The sequence below is a fragment of the Mirounga angustirostris genome, unplaced genomic scaffold, assembly GCF_029215605.1.
Source record: "Mirounga angustirostris isolate CCGP_5_RB_7025 unplaced genomic scaffold, mMirAng1.0.hap1 SCAF_15, whole genome shotgun sequence".
NCBI lineage: Eukaryota > Metazoa > Chordata > Mammalia > Carnivora > Phocidae > Mirounga > Mirounga angustirostris.
The window spans coordinates 84,382,173-84,399,938 of record NW_026991723.1 but is presented as its reverse complement, the minus strand read 5'-3'; the positions used below and the strand labels follow the sequence as shown (position 1 = coordinate 84,399,938).

At 39.0% G+C, this 17,766-nt stretch overlaps 1 protein-coding gene across 11 annotated transcripts in view; it reads left to right on the top strand.

Moving 5' to 3' along the window:
• Positions 1-17,766, top strand: part of MAPKAP1 (MAPK associated protein 1) — a 244,863-nt gene that overhangs the window by 30,645 nt on the left and 196,452 nt on the right. For 10 of the 11 annotated variants that reach the window (XM_064579504.1, XM_064579505.1, XM_064579496.1 and 7 more), the window contains one exon: positions 1,263-1,352. The exons of the other annotated variant lie outside the window; for it this stretch is intronic. In XM_064579504.1, coding sequence (XP_064435574.1) covers positions 1,263-1,352 — 90 coding nt within the window. The remainder of the gene's footprint in view (positions 1-1,262; positions 1,353-17,766) is intronic. 11 annotated transcript variants of the gene reach the window in all.

Below are 17,766 nucleotides of genomic sequence, written 5' to 3'. Positions count from 1 at the left end.
TGTTTTTTTTTTTTTTAGGTAATCAGAAAATATCTCTACTAATGTAGTAGCAGTAACCTGCTAACTCCCAGGAAAAGTAACGATAGGAGATGTGGTAGAACATTGAAAATATTTGCATGTTTATTTTTGTGGTCCAAAGGTAAAATGCACATAAAGGAGTACTGCAGGATACAATATATAGTGCAAGGCATGTTAAGGTTTTTGGTTCAGAATTCAGCATTCTGAGACATCTCCAAAGAATAATTTGCTCTTATGATGAAAATAATTAATAGCATTTCCCAGTATCTCAAGGAACTTTTATCAAAATAGGATTTGAGTGAAGGTTTGAATGTAATTTAGAACCACTGGTTCTCAGTTCTCTAGTTGAAACTGACTTCCTTGCAGTTATTGAGATGATATCTTATATGACAGGTTGAATGGATTTCAAAAATTGAAATATTTCTTTAAAAGATCAGTTCATTGATTTTTGAAGGTTGATCAGCCAGTGGTAATATAATCTCACAAATGCATGATTTTAGGTGATGCTTTTGTTATTGTTGTTGGAATTTCTTAAGATAGCACTTAGATGCTAATAATTACAGTTGTGGGGTGTCCTAGCGACCAAAGAATTTACTTTTTAATCCTTGCAGCATATCTTAAAATTTTGTATAAGAAAAATTATTCTTTTTAAGATTTGACTAATGTTACAAAGATACAAATCATTTATTTTACTACCTATAAACTGTTTCAGCCCACTGAAGAAAAGCTATGCTAATTTATATAGCTTTGACATTTTATAATTTTCATGATTTTTAGATAAAGGATTTTATATTTAAAACTTTAATAGTCTAGTCTGAGTTCATTTATCTTTAATTTTTGAAACGGGTAGAGTAATTCATAACCGTAATTTTATTCCTGTAATGTAATATTCACTTCAGTTCATTTGTGCATTAAAATTCCTTTAAGACCGTTATTAATGATTTATATAATGAAATGTCATATTAATCACAGAAGTTTTCACATTTTATTATTCTCTTCCATGTTAATACTATCTTTATGATCTCTATTAATGTTTTATATCCTCTAATTTCAATTATAAATCAAGAATATTTTCATGTTTTTGTTGGTATTTGCTTTTCAGGGGTGCCACCTTTAAAATTTTATGACTTTTTCCCTACATATGCAATATAAAACATCTTTATTCATATAAAGGTAGTTAATTATGTCTTTGTTTATAGTAAACTTTCATTGACAAACTTATAGTTATAATATTTCTTTTCAAGCTCAAAGATTAGAACGACTCCGAAAAGAGAGACAAAACCAGATCAAATGCAAAAATATTCAGTGGAAAGAAAGAAATTCTAAGCAATCAGGTAAATGGAAATAATTTTAATTGTTAATTTGAGATTTACATATTTAGTTTATATTATTAAATAAGAGCTTTTATTATTTAATTCATCTTTTTAAATCCTCTGAGCAGATACCTCTTGTGTTTTGAGCTTTGAATGCTTTCACTTGGGTGCCCTGGGCCCTCTGAAGCTGTGTGTTCTTTAGGTCTTATGTTTTTGGTCACTCTTCATTCTGGGTCACAGGAATTGGTGTGTGCAGAGCACACTTTTTACAAACTCTCATGCCAGTACCTTGTTCTTAGGGTTAAGGAATACCTATGGTTTGGATGGGCCTCTGGGTTATAGATTCCTCCTGGCAGTTCCAACCTAGACTTTCCCTTGCCTATTAGTGGCCGCATTAACAATCTATTTTGCATATACGCTAATTCTTTTCCTTTAGCTTAACAAGCGTTATGTTGCTGGTATTATTAGCATTTGTAGTTTGTGTTCATATGGTATGTGTAGTAAAAAGCTGACCATATTACATATTTTCAAATCTTCAATCTCAGCAGGAAGAGAAAACTTTAAAAAATATCAAAATAAAATGCTATTGAAGTATTTTCTAATGTTTATCTCATGTGTCCTAGATTTTCTCTTTTTTCCTCCTTTCAAAGAAATGTCTTCACTCTGTCCTCTATGTCTTCCAGCACCTACTACCACCCTGGCACATAATAGATGTCCAATTAATTTTTGTTGACTGACTCCATTGCTACATAATACTTATAAAACTAACAATATTAATGATTATTATATTAACATCAGCACCTATCTAGTGCTGTTCTAAGCACTTTATACACATTACCTCCAATGCAGTGATCTTATAAGGTATAGCTATTGCTGTTGTTAACAGATGAGACAGAGACTCGGAGAGCTTTAACTTGCTAAAGTGATAAGCCCAGAAAGTGATAGTGCAGGAGAGCCATATTTTGTATCTAGCTCTGTCTGCAAGTAAAGGCCAATCTCTCTCTGCTAAAGAAACTATATAAAATGGTTATTGCTTTCTCCTGCTGTGGTTGTAAACCCAGGTGTGCTCAGTGGGTATGATTTTCTTAATGATTGCTTCTAAATGACAACTGTGTAGAACCAGAAACCTCATTCACTTCTTACATCTTATTTCTAGGTCTTCCTATAGTTCTCCTTGAATATCTATTTAGTTTTGCTCTTGATACTTTAAAAATCTCTCTAGGCTGGCCTTTTCTGTTGATCTAGTTAATACTTCTCTTTTGTATTTATCACAAACTGAAAATCTTTATATTGTTTATCTTGTCCACTTTCTTCAAATTTTTCATGTATCTAATGCCTTTTCTATTAATCTTTTCTTAATGAATATAGAGCCGTTTATCTAACCTCATCTCTCCAGTTACCCTTTGTTTTGCCTTCTTCACTTCCTTATCTTTTTTTCTTTAAAGATTTTATTTATTTATTTGAGAGAGAGAATGATAGAGAGAAAGCATGAGAGGGGGGAGAGTCAGAGGGAGAAGCAGACTCCCTGCCGAGCAGGGAGCCCGATGCGGGACTCGATCCCTGGACTCGATCCAGGGACTCCAGGATCATGACCTGAGCCGAAGGCAGTTGCTTAACCAACTGAGCCACCCAGGCGCCCTTCACTTCCTTATCTTAAAACAATTACAAATAAATAGGATGAATAGAGCACCTCACATGTAACTGCATTAATCCCCTTTACAATGTGAGTTCTTCAACTTAAATTTTGATACATTTCCCACTTACTCCTTAAAGTCTAATCCACTTTAACTTCTAGTGTTTCACAGAATGTGCTAGAGAAATAAATAGCCTCCTTTTTGCTTTCATTTGGAGCCATACTGTTCATTATTTGTCTATACTTCTCTCTCCCTCAGTTTCCATCCCTCTTATTTCCATCTCTCACAGATTTCAGTAATTGATCCTGTGATCCTACTGCTGGAAAAGCTCCTTCTTAATATACTTGTCCACTCTTCGAGATGTTGACCTTGAGCCAGGCCAGTGAACCTCATCAATGCACAGAGGAATCGTTTTGAATTCTCTGTTCAGCTGGGTTCCATCATTACCACAGGTTGGCACTCTGGGTGTCCTGAAATGTGTTAGAAAAGTGGAGTCAGCAGTCCAGTAAACATCTACCTGGCAAACTGAGCAGCCACTCTGCTTACATCTCTTAAGCACATACTCTCTTTTGGCAAGAAATGCCACAGTCAGATCCTTTTGATCTTCATTGGGAATTTTGGTTAGGTTATCATTTATTCATTCTCTCATTCTTTTTCTGCTGTTTACATTTTGCTAAAAATCCTTTCATCTGCTTTTCTTATTTTTTATTTTATTCCCTACTAGAAAAGTCATTATTATGAATGTGATGACCTCCCCTGGAATGTTTTTCTACATCCCATCCATCTTTTAAGATACAACAGAAATGCAGTCTTTTCATAGAAAAGTTGGAAGGGATCTGAGAAGCTGTCTGGTCCATATCCTGAAGTTCTCTATGAACTTACTGAGCCTTATGCCCTGAGATCACATGACAAAGAGAATACCTTAGAGTAAGATCCTTGTAGTATTTTTGTAGCTAGAGCTGCATGGGTAAATGGGAAGGTGGTCATTGGAAGACAGCTTGTCAGGAACAATGTCAAATCAAGCCCTGGTGTGTACACACACACACACATACACACGCATATAAATAAAATCTTAGAATGTATTTTAAGTTTATTTTTTATTTATTTATTTTTAAGTAATCTCTACATCCAACATGGGGCTCGAACTCATGATCCCAAGATCAAGAGTTGCATGCTCTTCTGACAAGCCAGCCCTGTGCCCCAAGCCTCGGTATTTTTAATTTTATTGTTTTGAAATGGTGTTGGTATATTTTTTACAAAATTTATTACTACTCTTATTCACTGAGTCATTCAACAAGAGTTTCTTCCATACCTTCTGTGTGCATAGTAATTCTATGCTAGGTGCTTGGGGAATACGTGATCCCTGCCCTCAAGAAGTTTGAAGTCTAGTGAGAAGGAAAAGCTATTTACACATGAAGTTAAATAGTAACTCACAAACAATGTAGTGTGTATATCAGTTATTTATGAATATTCCTGAAGTTTTCTTTATGTAACTTCTAGTATTGGTTAAAACAGCAGTTCCCAGATACAGTGACTGTGTAAAAATCAGAAATGCATCCAAAAGTGCATGTTATAATGGCTTCCATATAAATCTGTAGCCCTACCTGTGGAATTCCTAATTCAAAAGATAGAGATCAGGGTCCGTAAATCTATATTTTTCAGAAGCTCCCTGGGTGATTCTTATGACTAACCAGTGCTGGGGATCACGGGCATATAGGTATGCCAGCCCCTAAGTTTACTTCCTCTTCATGCAAATCCAGCAACTTAGCTGTTAATATTTCTATATTATATGTGAGAAAACTGGAACCCAGAGGCTAAGTAACTTTTTCAAGTTACTTACTTAAACAAATAGTAAGTGGCAAAGCCAGAATTCTTCTCCTGGCCAGTCCTACCCCAAAGACTGTAGTCTTTCTACTCTCTCCCATTCTCCCATACTGTTGGCAGAGAGGAGCTGCTTCTGGAGCTTTGGGTATTGAGGAGGCTTTGTGTTCCCTTGTTCCTTTCCTCCTTTGTGTCAGCGATGGCCAGGGTTCAGGAAGGTTGCCAAGACCTCTATATTAAAAGAAAATTTCTTTACAGGAAATCTGAAAGAAAATATAAAAATGAAGATAAGCTACCAATATTCTCACTTTCAGAGGGACTGCTGTTGTTAACATTTTGATGTATTTTTCTAGATTCTATTTATATAGGTATATATTTTTAAATATTCTAAACATACCTCTTATGATGTTTTTTGTATGTACAAATAGTACATAAATGCAATGTTTTGTCTTGTCTCCATATTGTTCCTGCACTTTTACATCTTATTAAGATTATTTCCAGATGTTTTGTATTTTGTGCTATCCTTGTAATTAGCATCTTCTTCCGCATAACTTTCTTACTGCTCTTGTGAGGAAATCTATTGTCTTTATATATCTGTTTTGTATCCAGTCACTTACTGAATCCTTATTAGTTCTAATATGCATTCCCATCTTCCTAATGCTATCGTATGTGCTTTCTCATAAGCCTGATGATAATTAAATTTCTAGGCTATTGTTCTTTCAGTTCTCTGTTTGTTGGGGATTTCCAACTGTTTATATTGGTTAGAACTTTTCAGCTGCAAATGACGTAGAGCAAGTGAAGTTGAAGAACAGCTTGAAGTTGAGCAACTCAGGAGGTTCAGCTGTGCCTTATGAATGGCTTGGAACCAGGAGAAAAGGCTCTCATTACCAGCCCCCGTCTCATTTCTGCTTCTTTGTGCCCATTTGCTCTCTCCTTCCTCCCTCTCTTCTGCCTCCCTATCCCCGCAGCTATTTTTTCTACTTCTCTTCCATAGTTAATCATTTAACAAGGTTTTATTTAGCTCCGAAAATATGCAAGGACAGCTAGGCCCTTGTAGGCCTAGCATATACAGCAGTGAACAAGACAAAAGTCCCTACCCTCATGGATCTTGTGGGGGAGATAGAGAGCAAACAAACCCAGTGTTGTCACAATGGGATAAGTGGCAAAGCAAAAAATATATTCAGGTAAGGGGGATAAGGAATGCGAGGTAGGGAATTTTGCTATTTTTTATATGGTGATCAGGGAAGGCCTTCATTGGGAAGGTGATGCTTGAGCAGAGTTCTGAAGGAATGAGCCAGGGAGATACTGGAAAATGGGTGTCCTAAGATGAAGGAGAGCGAAGGTTCTGTGATGCAAGTGTGCCTGATGTATCCAAAGAATAGCAAGGAAGGATGTTTATTGACTAGAGTAGAAAAAGAGAAGAGTGGGCTCGGAGAGGTGGTGAGAGAGCTGATCATGGAGGATCTTGTAAGGAACTTTATTTTTACTGGGTAAGGTGATTTGATCGGAGTAGGGATATGATTGATAAGTTGCTTACTCCCCCTGCAGGTTAAATTTAAATGTTTTTGTTTTTTTTTTTTAAGATTTTATTTATTCATTTGAGACAGAGAGAGAGAGCATGAGCAGGGAGAGAGGCAGAGGGAGAAGCAGGCTCCCCGTTGAGCCAGGAGCCCGGTATGGGGCTCAATCCCAGGACCCTGGGATCATGACCTGAGCCGAAGGCAGATGCTCAACCATCTGAGCCACCCAGGCGCCCCCCCCAGGTTAAATTTAAACAACTTCTTATTATGGAAAATTTCAAACATATACAAAAATAAAGAATGATATAATGAACTCCTGTATACTCATCACCCAGCTTCAGCAATTATCAACATATGGCCAGCCTTGTGTCTTTTCTCCATTTACCTCCCCTCCCCTCCCCGATTTTTTTTTTAAGATTTTGTTTATTTATTTAGTGAGCACTCAAGCTGGGTGGAGGGGCAGAGGAAGAGGGAGAGAGACAATCTCAAGCCAACTCCACGCTGAGCTCGGAGTCCGACTGGGGGCTCTGTCCCATGACTCCAAGATCACAACCTGAGCTGAAATCAAGAGTCTGATGCTTAACCGACTGAGCCACTCAGGCATGCCCCCGCCCCCCACCAGATTAATTTTAAGCAAATCCCAGCTGTAGTATAATTTCATACCTAAATATTTGTGTATTTTTTAATGCATAAGAAAACTGCAATAGTACTACTCTCCAGAAACTTAGCAGGAATTCTTTGATATTAACAAACATTTCCCTGATTTTCTCAAACGTTTCTTTCTTTTTCTTTTGCCAGTTCGTTCAGGTCTAGATCTAAGGTCCACACATTTGGTTGACGTGTTCCATTTCCTTTTTAATCTATAGATTCTCCTTTACTTTTTTTCCTTGTAATTTATTTAAGGAACTGGGTCATTTGTCTTATTGAATTTCCTACATTCTAGATTTTGCTAATTGTATCTCTGTGGTCTCATTTAATATGTTCCTCTGCCCTCTTTATTTCCTGTAAACAGGGAATTGGATCTAAAACTTGCTAAGATTGAAGTTTGATTTTATGATAAGAATATTTTGTATGTGCTGATCTGTACTTCATATTGCATCATATCAGGAAATATGGAATGACTTCTTGTCTTTTTTATGATGTTCAGATTGATGGTAGAATTAGGTGTTGTTCACCCATTATTAAGTTACTCCCATCAGCTTTTCTTCTAATGGTTTTAGTGGTCATTGATAGGCTTTACCTAGATGAATTATTTCATTAGGAGTTGCAAAATAGTGATTCTAATTTTATTGGTCTTCATATAAAGAACAACTTTTCCTAATCTATTATTTGGTTATTCTCAGATATAGTCCCTACAAGAAAGACAGGATAAATGCTTGATTCTTACATATTACCTTCTCCAGATCTGGCCAGAATTAGCCATTTGTTTAGAGAGTCTTGATTCTTTTTTAGTGGTAAATGGCATTGGAAGACCAAAACTTGAACTCTAGAGGTGCTCACTGGATTGGTTTTGTTCCTTGTAGGCCTTTCAGTGGATAGAGCTCAGAAAAAGATAAATTTAAGAGGAAATACATTATGAGTTAATGCTGAAAATTCCTATTTGAATTTAGGATTATAGAGTGTTTACTTTGATTTTATGTTTATGTATCTTTTCTCTTATGCCGAAAATCTTGGTTCCAGAATAGAAATATCACCATCATTACTAACACTGTGATTACTTAAAACAGTTTAAGATTTTTTTTTTTTTTTTTTTTTTGCCCTTTTGATATGTTCCATTAGGGAATGTACAGTCAAATTGCTTTGTGATAAAGTTACTTAAAATAATTTCTCTCTTTGTAGTTAAATGCCAACTCAATATTACACTTAGGTTTGTTCATTTCATTTTGCTTTTATTTTTAGAGATTGCACTTCTGATTTTCTTTAATAACTATATAAAACATTTATGTGATTCCAAAGTTGAATACATAAAACAAGGTAAAATCAGAGAAATCTAGTTTCAATTCCTGTCTCTTCTACTCTTCTTATAGTCTTTTTATTTTATTATATATATATGTGTGTGTATATATATAAATATATTTTTTTTTTGAGAGAGAGAGAGAAAGAAGGGGTGGGGGGCATTACTCTAATAATGTACAGAGTGTTATTTCCCCATAGCCATAAACTTAGATTTTTGCCAATCTCATAGATATGTAATGGTATCTCAGCATAGTTTTAATTTGCATATCCCTTATTATAAATGTGGTTGAGCATCTTTCCATTTGTTAAGAGCCATTTGAATATCTTTTTCTGTGGACATTTCATATTTCTTTTCCATTTTTCCATAGAGTTGTTGTTCAGTGTCTTCTCTACTTTCAGAATCTTTATATAGTAGGAATATTAACCTTTCTTCTTTCCTAGTTTATCATTTTTCTTTTTTTACATGGCTAATTTTTTCCTACACAAAAATGTTTTAATTTTATGTGGTCAAATTGATCAGTTTTCTTCTTATTGTGATGTTTATAACCTAACATTTTATTTATTTATTTTTTAAAATATTTATTTATTTGACAGAGACACAGCAAGAGAGGGGACACAGCAGGGGGAGTGGGAGAGGGAGAAGCAGGCCTCCCGCCGAGCAGGGAGCCTGATGCAGGGCTCGATCCCAGGACCCCGGGATCATGACCTGAGCCGAAGACAGTCGCTTAATGACTGAGCCATGCAGGCGCCCTATAACCTAATATTTTAAAAGACTCCTGTTGGCTGCTATGTTGGGAGGAGACTGGCAGGAGTAGGCCAAGGGGGCAAGGGCCAAAACAAGAAGATCAGTTTGAAGGTGGTGGTAATAATCCAGCGTTGGTAGCTGTGAAAGTGGTTCTGGTTCTACCCTGAAATTTTTATTGATGGACAGGATGTTGGATGTGAGAGAAAGAGAAGAGGGGAGATGACTCCTAAGTTTTTGGCCTAACATGATTCAGTTGCCATTAATTAAGAAGGAGAGGCCTGTGGGAGGGGCAGATTTGAGGGAAGATAGAGTTTGGTTATGGACATGTAAACTTTGAGATACCTATTGGACATCCAAGTGGAGGCATCAAATAGAAAGTTGAATGTGTGAGTCTGTAATTTCGGGGAGTGTTTAGGTCTACGAATAATTATTTGGGAGCTATCAGCATGTAGAGGATATTTATTTAGGTTTTCCCTTTTTATTTATTTTTATTGAGGTATGCTTTCTATATTCTGAAATGTACAGATATTAAGTTCAATGACTTGTGACAAACATATACACCTGTGTAATCCCAATCAAGTATAGAGCATTTGTGTACCCCAGAAAGTTCCCTTGTGCCTCTTTCTAGTCAGGCTACTGCCCAGAGGCAGCTGTTGTTCTGATTTATATTACCACAACTTAGTTTCTCCTCAAGTTGATAATATTTAGGACAGAAGGCTGGATGAAATCACCAAGGGTGTGAATGTAGATAGAGAAAAGAAAAGGTCCAAATACTATGACTTGGGGAATGCCAAAGATTTGAGGGGAAAATGAGGAATTGGCAAGGAAACTAAGAAAGAGTAACCTGAAAGATAGCATGAACACCAGATGGAATGGAGTCCTGGAAACCAAGTGAAAAAGCTATTTCAAAAAGGAGTGAGGGCGCCTAGGTGGCTCAGTCCTTAAGCGTCTGCCTTTGGCTCAGGTCATGATCCCAGGGTCCTGGGATCAAGTCCTGCATCAGGCTCCCCGCTCAGCGGGGAGTCTGCTTCTCCCTCTCCCTCTGCCTGCCGCTCTGCCTACTTGTGCTCTATCTCTGTCAAATAAGTAAAATCTTAAAAAAAAAAAAAAAAAAGGAGTGAGTTGATGAAGTTTCAAATGCTGTCACAAGCTCTTGAAAGATGAGGATTCAAAATTTACCAATAGATTTAGCAACAAGAGGATCATTGGTGACCTCAAAAACTGCTTTCGTGGAGTGGTGGGGCCTGAGGGCCTGACTGGAGTGGGTTTGAGGGAATGGGAAGAGAGGAACTGGACAGCAAGAACATAGACAGTCATTTTGAGGAGCAGAAAAATGGTGTATTTACTAGAAGGGAGTATAAGATCGAAAGAGGGTTTTTATTTATTTAGAAAAATTTATTTATTTGAGAGAGAGTGCCTACACGCAAGCAGGGAAGGGGCAAAGGGAGAGGGAGAGAATCCTCAAACAGATCCCCGCCAGCACAGAGCCCAACATGGGGCTCGATCCCAGGACCCTGAGATCATGACCTGAGCCCAAACTGAGTCAGATGCTCAACTGACTGAGCCACCCAGGCGCCCCCCTCCCGTTTTTTTGTTTTTGTTTTTTTTTTAAATGAGCAGTATTTCAGTATCTTTGTGTGGTCTTGCAACTAATCCAGTAAGAGGGAAAGCTGAAAATGGGAGAGAATTGCTTGAGTGATGCCCTTGAGTCAGCAAGAAGTCAGCCCCTGGGGGCGCCTGGGTGGCTCAGTTGTTAAGCGTCTGCCTTCTGCTCAGGTCATGATCCCAGCGTCCTGGGATCGAGCCCCACATTGGGCTCCCCGCTCAGCGGGAAGCCAGCTTCTCCCTCTCCCACTTCCCCTGCTTGTGTTACTGTTCTCTCTATCTCTCTCTCTGTCAAATAAATAAATAAAATCTTAAAAAAAAAAAAAGTCAGCCCCTGAATGCACAAAGGAGGTGCTGGTCTGAGGTAGGGGCCTAGGCAGTTCATCCATGGTAGTAGGAAGGAAGGCAGGTAGAGGTGTAGGTGAGAACATGCAAAAGTCTCCTTTGGTTCTTTCTACTTTTCTGTGACACAGGAGGAAGGAAGAAAGGGAGGGAGGAGAAGGGAGGGAAATGGAGGGGAGGGGACAGAGGAAAGAAATGTCAGAGGTTGAGGAAAGAGGTCTAAGTTTGAATTAGTATGAGAATGGAATTGTTAATATATCATCACTTCGGGGGCGGAGCAAGATGGCGGAGGAGTAGGAGACCTGGATTTCGTCTCCTCTCAGGAATTCAGCTGGATAGGGATCAAACCATTCTGAACACCTACAAACTCAACAGGAGATCGAAGAAAAGAATAGCAACAACTCTCTGAACAGAAAAGCGATCACTTTCTGGAAAGTAGGACGTGCGGAGAAGTGAATCTGAGGCGATCTTCGGGAGGATAGACGGCGGGGGAGGGGCCTCCGTCGGCCGCTTCTGGCAAGCGATAGAGCCGCGGAGCACAAAATCGGAACTTTTAAAAGTCTGCTCCGCTGAGGGACGTCACTCCGGTGGCTAAGCTGGGGGTGGAACCCTCGCGGGACAGTGTGGTCTCAGGACCCTCGGGGTCACAGAAAGACCGGGGGTGCCTGAGTGTGGCCGAGCTCCCAGGTAACGGAGCAGGGAAGCCGGCTGCAGAGGCGGAGCCCAGGCGCGGGCTCTCAGCTCGGGGTGGCCATAAACCGTGATCCGCGGCACAGTCGGGCCCCTGCTCCTCCAGCAGGGACCCAACAAGCAGCAGATCCGGGGAGACTCACCTTCCTCCCCCGGGAGGAGCCGCGCGGGAGTGCACCGCAGGGATCTGCTGGGTTTGGAGACTCCACCCGGGGTCGGGGGCCAGAGAGAGAAACGCGCGGTCACAGGCCAGGTGAGCAAGGAGTGCGGCTGGAGACCGGGGAGCTGGGAGTGACTGACGGCTTTTCTCTGGGGGCTCACTGAGGAGCAGGGCCCCGAGTTCTCGGCTCCTCCGAGGCGGAGATTGGGAGGCCGCCATTTTCACTCTCCGCCTCCAAAGCTGTACGGAAAGCTCGCAGGGAACAAAAGCTCCGGAGAACAAACCCAAGCAGATTACTTAGCCAGGAGGGGGCAAGGGCGGGGCAATTCCGCCTCCGGCAGAGACATTTGGAAACCAGGGCAACAGGCCCCTCCCCCGAAGATCAGCAACAACAGCCAGCCAAGACCAAGTTTACCGATCAATGAGAACGGCAGAACTCCAGCGCTAGGGGAATACTACACATAGAATTCATGGCTTTTTTACCATGATTCTTTAGTCTTTCAAAGTTTTTTTTTTTTTTAACTGTCTTTTTTCTTTTTTTTTTAATTTTTCTTTTTCCCTTTTTCAACCAACATCTTATCAATCCCTTTTTTAAAAAACATTTTTATTTTTCATTTTTAGAGTCATATTCTATCCCTTCATAGTAGTTACCTGTATTTTTGGCATATATTATATATGTTGTTCTCTCCTTAAAATTTTGAGATAGTTTCTCCTAACAGATCAAAATGTACCCTAAATCTCTAGTATATGGTTTTTTCTACTCCCCTGCCTGATCACATTCTCTCCCTTTTTTTTCCTCTTCTTTCTTTTTTCAAACAACTTCTTATCAATTGCTTTTATAAAATTTTTTATAATTTCCATCTTTACACTCATATTCCATCCCTTCATCATATCAACCCTTATTTTTGTACATATATAAGTTTTTCTTTCTTTAAAATTTTGGGAGGCACTTTCTTCTAACAGACCAAAATACACCCCAAATCTAGTGTGTGGCACTGATCTATATACCAGCCTGATCATATTTGATCACATTCTGGTTTTTGTTGTTGTTGTTGTTTTGTTTTGTTTGTTTTTGTTTGTTTTTATCTTTATCTTTTTCTTTTTCTTTTTTCTCTCTTTCCCTTTCTTTTCCCACTGCTTCAAGTCTTTTCTGATTTGTTTAGAGTATATTTTCTGGGGACCTTGTTACTCTGCTAGCATTTGTTCTCTCATTAATCTATTCTCCTCTGCACAAAATGACAAGACGGAAAAAATCACCTCACCAAAAAGAACAAGAGGTAGTACCGACTGCCAGGGACCTACTCAATACGGACATTAGTATGATGTCAGATCTAGAGTTCAGAATCATCACTTTAAAGATACTAGCTGGGCTTGAGAAAAGCATGGAAGTTATTAGAGAAACCCTTTCTGGAGAAATAAAAGAACTAAAATCTAACCAAGTTGAAATCAAAAAGGCTATTAATGAGGTGCAATCAAATATGGGGGCACTAACTGCTAGGATAAATAAGGCAGAAGAGAGAATCAGTGATATAGAAGACCAAATGATGGAAAATAAAGAAGCTGAGAAAAAGAGAGATAAACAACTGGATCACAAGGGCAGAATTCGGGAGATAAGCGATACCATAAGACAAAACAACATTAGAATAATTGGGATCCCAGAAGAAGAAGAAAGAAAGAGAGGGGCAGAAGGTATAATGGAGCAAATCATAGCAGAGAACTTACCTAATTTGGGGAAGGAAACAGGCATCAAAATCCAGGAAGCACAGAGAACCCCTCTCAAAATCAATAAAAATAGGTCAACACCCGACATCTAATAGTAAAACTTATGAGTCTCATAGACAAAGAGAAAATCCTGAAAGCAGATCGGGAGAAGAGATATGTAACCTACAATGGTAGAAATATTAGATTGGCAACAGACCTATCCACAGAGACGTGGCAGGCCAGAAAGGACTGGCAGGATATATTCAGAGCACTAAATGAGAAAAATATGCAGCCAAGAATACTATATCCAGCTAGGCTGTCATTGAAAATTGAAGGAGAGATAAAAAGCTTCCAGGACAAACAAAAACTAAAGGAATTTGCAAACACAAAACCAGCCCTACAAGAAATCTTGAAAGGGGTCCTCTAAGCAAAGAGAGACCCTAAAAGCAACATAGACCAGAAAGGAACACAGACAATATACAGTAACAATCACCTTACAGGCAATACAATGGCACTAAATTCCTCTCTTTCAATAGTTACCCTGAATGTAAATGGGCTAAATGCCCCAATCAAAAGACACAGGCTATCAGACTGGATTAAAAAACAAGACCCATGGATATGCTGTCTGCAAGAGACTCATTTTAGACCCAAAGACACCCCCAGATTGAAAGTGAGGGGGTGGAAAACCATTTACCATGCTAATGGACACCAAAAGAAAGCTGGGGTGGCAATCCTTATATCAGACAAATTAGATTTTAAACCAAAGACTGTAATAAGAGATGAGGAAGGCACTATATCCTACTTAAAGGGTCTATCCAACAAGAAGATCTAACAATTGTAAATATCTATGCCCCTAACATGGGAGCAGCCAGTTATATAAGGCAATTAATAACAAAAGCAAAGAAACACATCGACAACAATACAATAATAGTGGGGGACTTTAACACCCCCCTCACTGAAATGGACAGATCGTCTAAGCAAAAGATCAACAAGGAAATAAAGACTTTAAATGACACACTGGACCAAATAGACTTCACAGACATATTCAGAACTGCATCCCAAAGCAATGGAATACACATTCTTCTCTAGTGCTCATGGAACATTCTCCAGAATAGATCACATCCTAGGTCATAAATCAGGTCTCAACCGGTACCAAAAGATTGGGATCATTCCCTGCCTATTTTCAGACCACAATGCTTTGAAATTAGAACTCAATCACAAGAGGAAAGTCAGAAAGAACTCAAATACACAGAGGCTAAAGAGCATCCTACTGAAGAATGAATGGGTCAACCAGGAAATTAAAGAAGAATTAAAAAAATTCATGGAAACCAATGAAAATGAAAACACAACTATTCAAAATCTTTGGGATGCAGCAAAGGCAGTCCTAAGAGGAAAGTATATAGCAATACAAGCCTTTCTCAAGAAACAAGAAAGGTCTCAAGTACACAACCTAACCCTACACCTAAAGGAGCTGGAGAAAGAACAGCAAATAAAACCTAAACCCAGCAGGAGAAGAGAAATAATAAAGATCAGAGCAGAAATCAATGAAATAGAAACCAAAAGAACAGTAGAACAGATCAACGAAACTAGGAGCTGGTTCTTTGAAAGAATTAACAAGATTGATAAACCCCTGGCCAGACTTATCAAAAAGAAAAGAGAAATGACCCAAATTAACAAAATCATGAATGAAAGAGGAGAGATCACAACCAACACCAAAGAAATACAAACAATTATAAGAACATATTATGAGCAACTCTATGCCAGCAAATTAGATAACCTGGAAGAAATGGATGCATTCCTAGAGATGTATCAACTACCAAAACTGAACCAGGAAGAAATAGAAAACCTGAACAGACCTATAACCACTAAGGAAATTGAAGCAGTCATCAAAAATCTCCCAAAAAACAAAAGCCCAGGGCCAGATGACTTCCCAGGGGAATTCTACCAAACATTTCAAGAAGAATTAATACCTATTCTTCTGAAACTGTTCCAAAAAATAGAAACGGAAGGAAAACTTCCAAACTCATTTTATGAGGTCAGCATTACCTTGATCTCAAAACCAGACAAAGACCCCATCAAAAAGGAGAATTACAGACCAATATCCCTGATGAACATGGATGCAAAAATTCTCACCCAAATACTAGCCAATAGGATCCAGCAGTACATTAAAAGGATTATTCACCACGACCAAGTGGGATTTATCCCTGGGCTGCAAGATTGGTTCAACATCCGCAAATCAATCAACGTGATACAATACATTAACAAAAGAAAGAACAAGAACCATATGATCCTCTCAATAGATGCAGAAAAAGCATTTGACAAAGTACAGCATCCTTTCTCGATCAAAACTCTTCAGCGTATAGGCATAGAGGGTACATACCTCAATATCATAAAAGCCATCTATGAAAAACCTACAGCAAATATCAATCTCAATGGGGAAAAACTGAGAGCTTTCCCCCTAAGGTCAGGAACACGGCAGGGATGTCCACTATCACCGCTGCTATTCAACGTAGTATTGGAAGTCCTAGCCACAGCAATCAGACAACAAAAAGAAATAAAAGGCATCCACATCCGCAAAGAAGAAGTCAAACTCCCACTCTTTGCAGATGATAAGATACTTTATGTGGAAAACCCCAAAGACTCCACCCCAAAACTGTTAGAACTCATACAGCAATTCAGTAAAGTGGCAGGATATAAAATCAATGCACAGAAGTCAGTGGCATTCCTATACACCAACAAGACAGAAGAAAGAGAAATTAAGGAGTCGATCCCATTTACAATTGCACCCAAAACCGTAAGATAGCTAGGAATAAATCTAACCAAAGAGGCAAAGGATCTGTACTCAGAAAACTATAAAATACTCATGAAAGAAATTGAGGAAGACACAAAGAAATGGAAAAACGTTCCATGCTCATGGATTGGAAGAACAAATATTGTGAAGATGTCAATGCTACCTAGCGCAATCTACACATTCAATGCAATCCCCATCAAAATACCATCCACTTTTTTCAAAGAAATGGAACAAATAATCCTAAAATTTGTATGGAACCAGAAAAGACCCCGCATAGCCAGAGGAATGTTGAAAAAGAAAAGCAAAGCTGGCGGCATCACAATTCCGGACTTCCAGCTCTATTACAAAGCTGTCATCATCAAGACAGTATGGTACTGGCACAAAAACAGGCACATAGATCAATGGAACAGAATAGAGAGCCCAGAAATGGACCCTCCACTCTATGGTCAACTAATCTTCGACAAAGCAGGAAAGAATGTCCAATGGAAAAAAGACAGTCTCTTCAACAAATGGTGTTGGGAAAATTGGATAGCCACATGCAGAAGAATGAAACTGGACCATTTCTTTACACCACACACCAAAATAGACTCCAAATGGTTGAAAGACCTCAATGTGAGACAGGAGTCCATCAAAATCCTAAAGGAGAACACAGGCAGCAACCTCTTCGACCTCAGCCACAGCAACTTCTTCCTAGAAACATTGCCAAAGGCAAGGGAAGCAAGGGCAAAAATGAACTGTTGGGACTTCTTCAAGACAAAAAGCTTTGCAAAGCAAAGGAAACAGTCAACAAAACCAAAAGACAACCGACAGAATGGGAGAAGATATTTGCAAATGACGTATCAGATAAAGGACTGGTATCCAAAATCTATAAAGAACTCCTCAAACTCAACACCCAAAGAACAAAGAATCCAATCAAGAAATGGGCAGAAGACATGAACAGACATTTTCCCAAAGAAGACATCCACATGGCCAACAGACACATGAAAAAGTGCTCAATATCGCTCGGCATCAGGGAAATCCAAATCAAAACCTCAATGAGATACCACCTCACACCAGTCAGAATGGCTAAAATTAACAAGTCAGGAAACAACAGATGTTGGCGGGGATGCGGAGAAAGGGGAACCCTCCTCCACTGTTGGTGGGAATGCAAGCTGGTGCAGCCACTCTGGAAAACAGTGTGGAGGTTCCTCAAAAAGTTGAAAATAGAGCTACCCTATGACCCAGCAATTGCACTACTGGGTATTTACCCCAAAGATACAAAAGTAGGGATCCGAAAGGGTACATGCACCCCGATGTTTATAGCAGCAGTGTCCACAATAGCCAAACTGTGGAAAGAGCCAAGATGTCCATCGACAGATGAATGGATAAAGAAGCTGTGGTATATATATACAATGGAATATTATGCAGCCATCAAAAGGAATGAGATCTTGCCATTTGCAACAACGTGGATGGAACTGGAGGGTATTATAC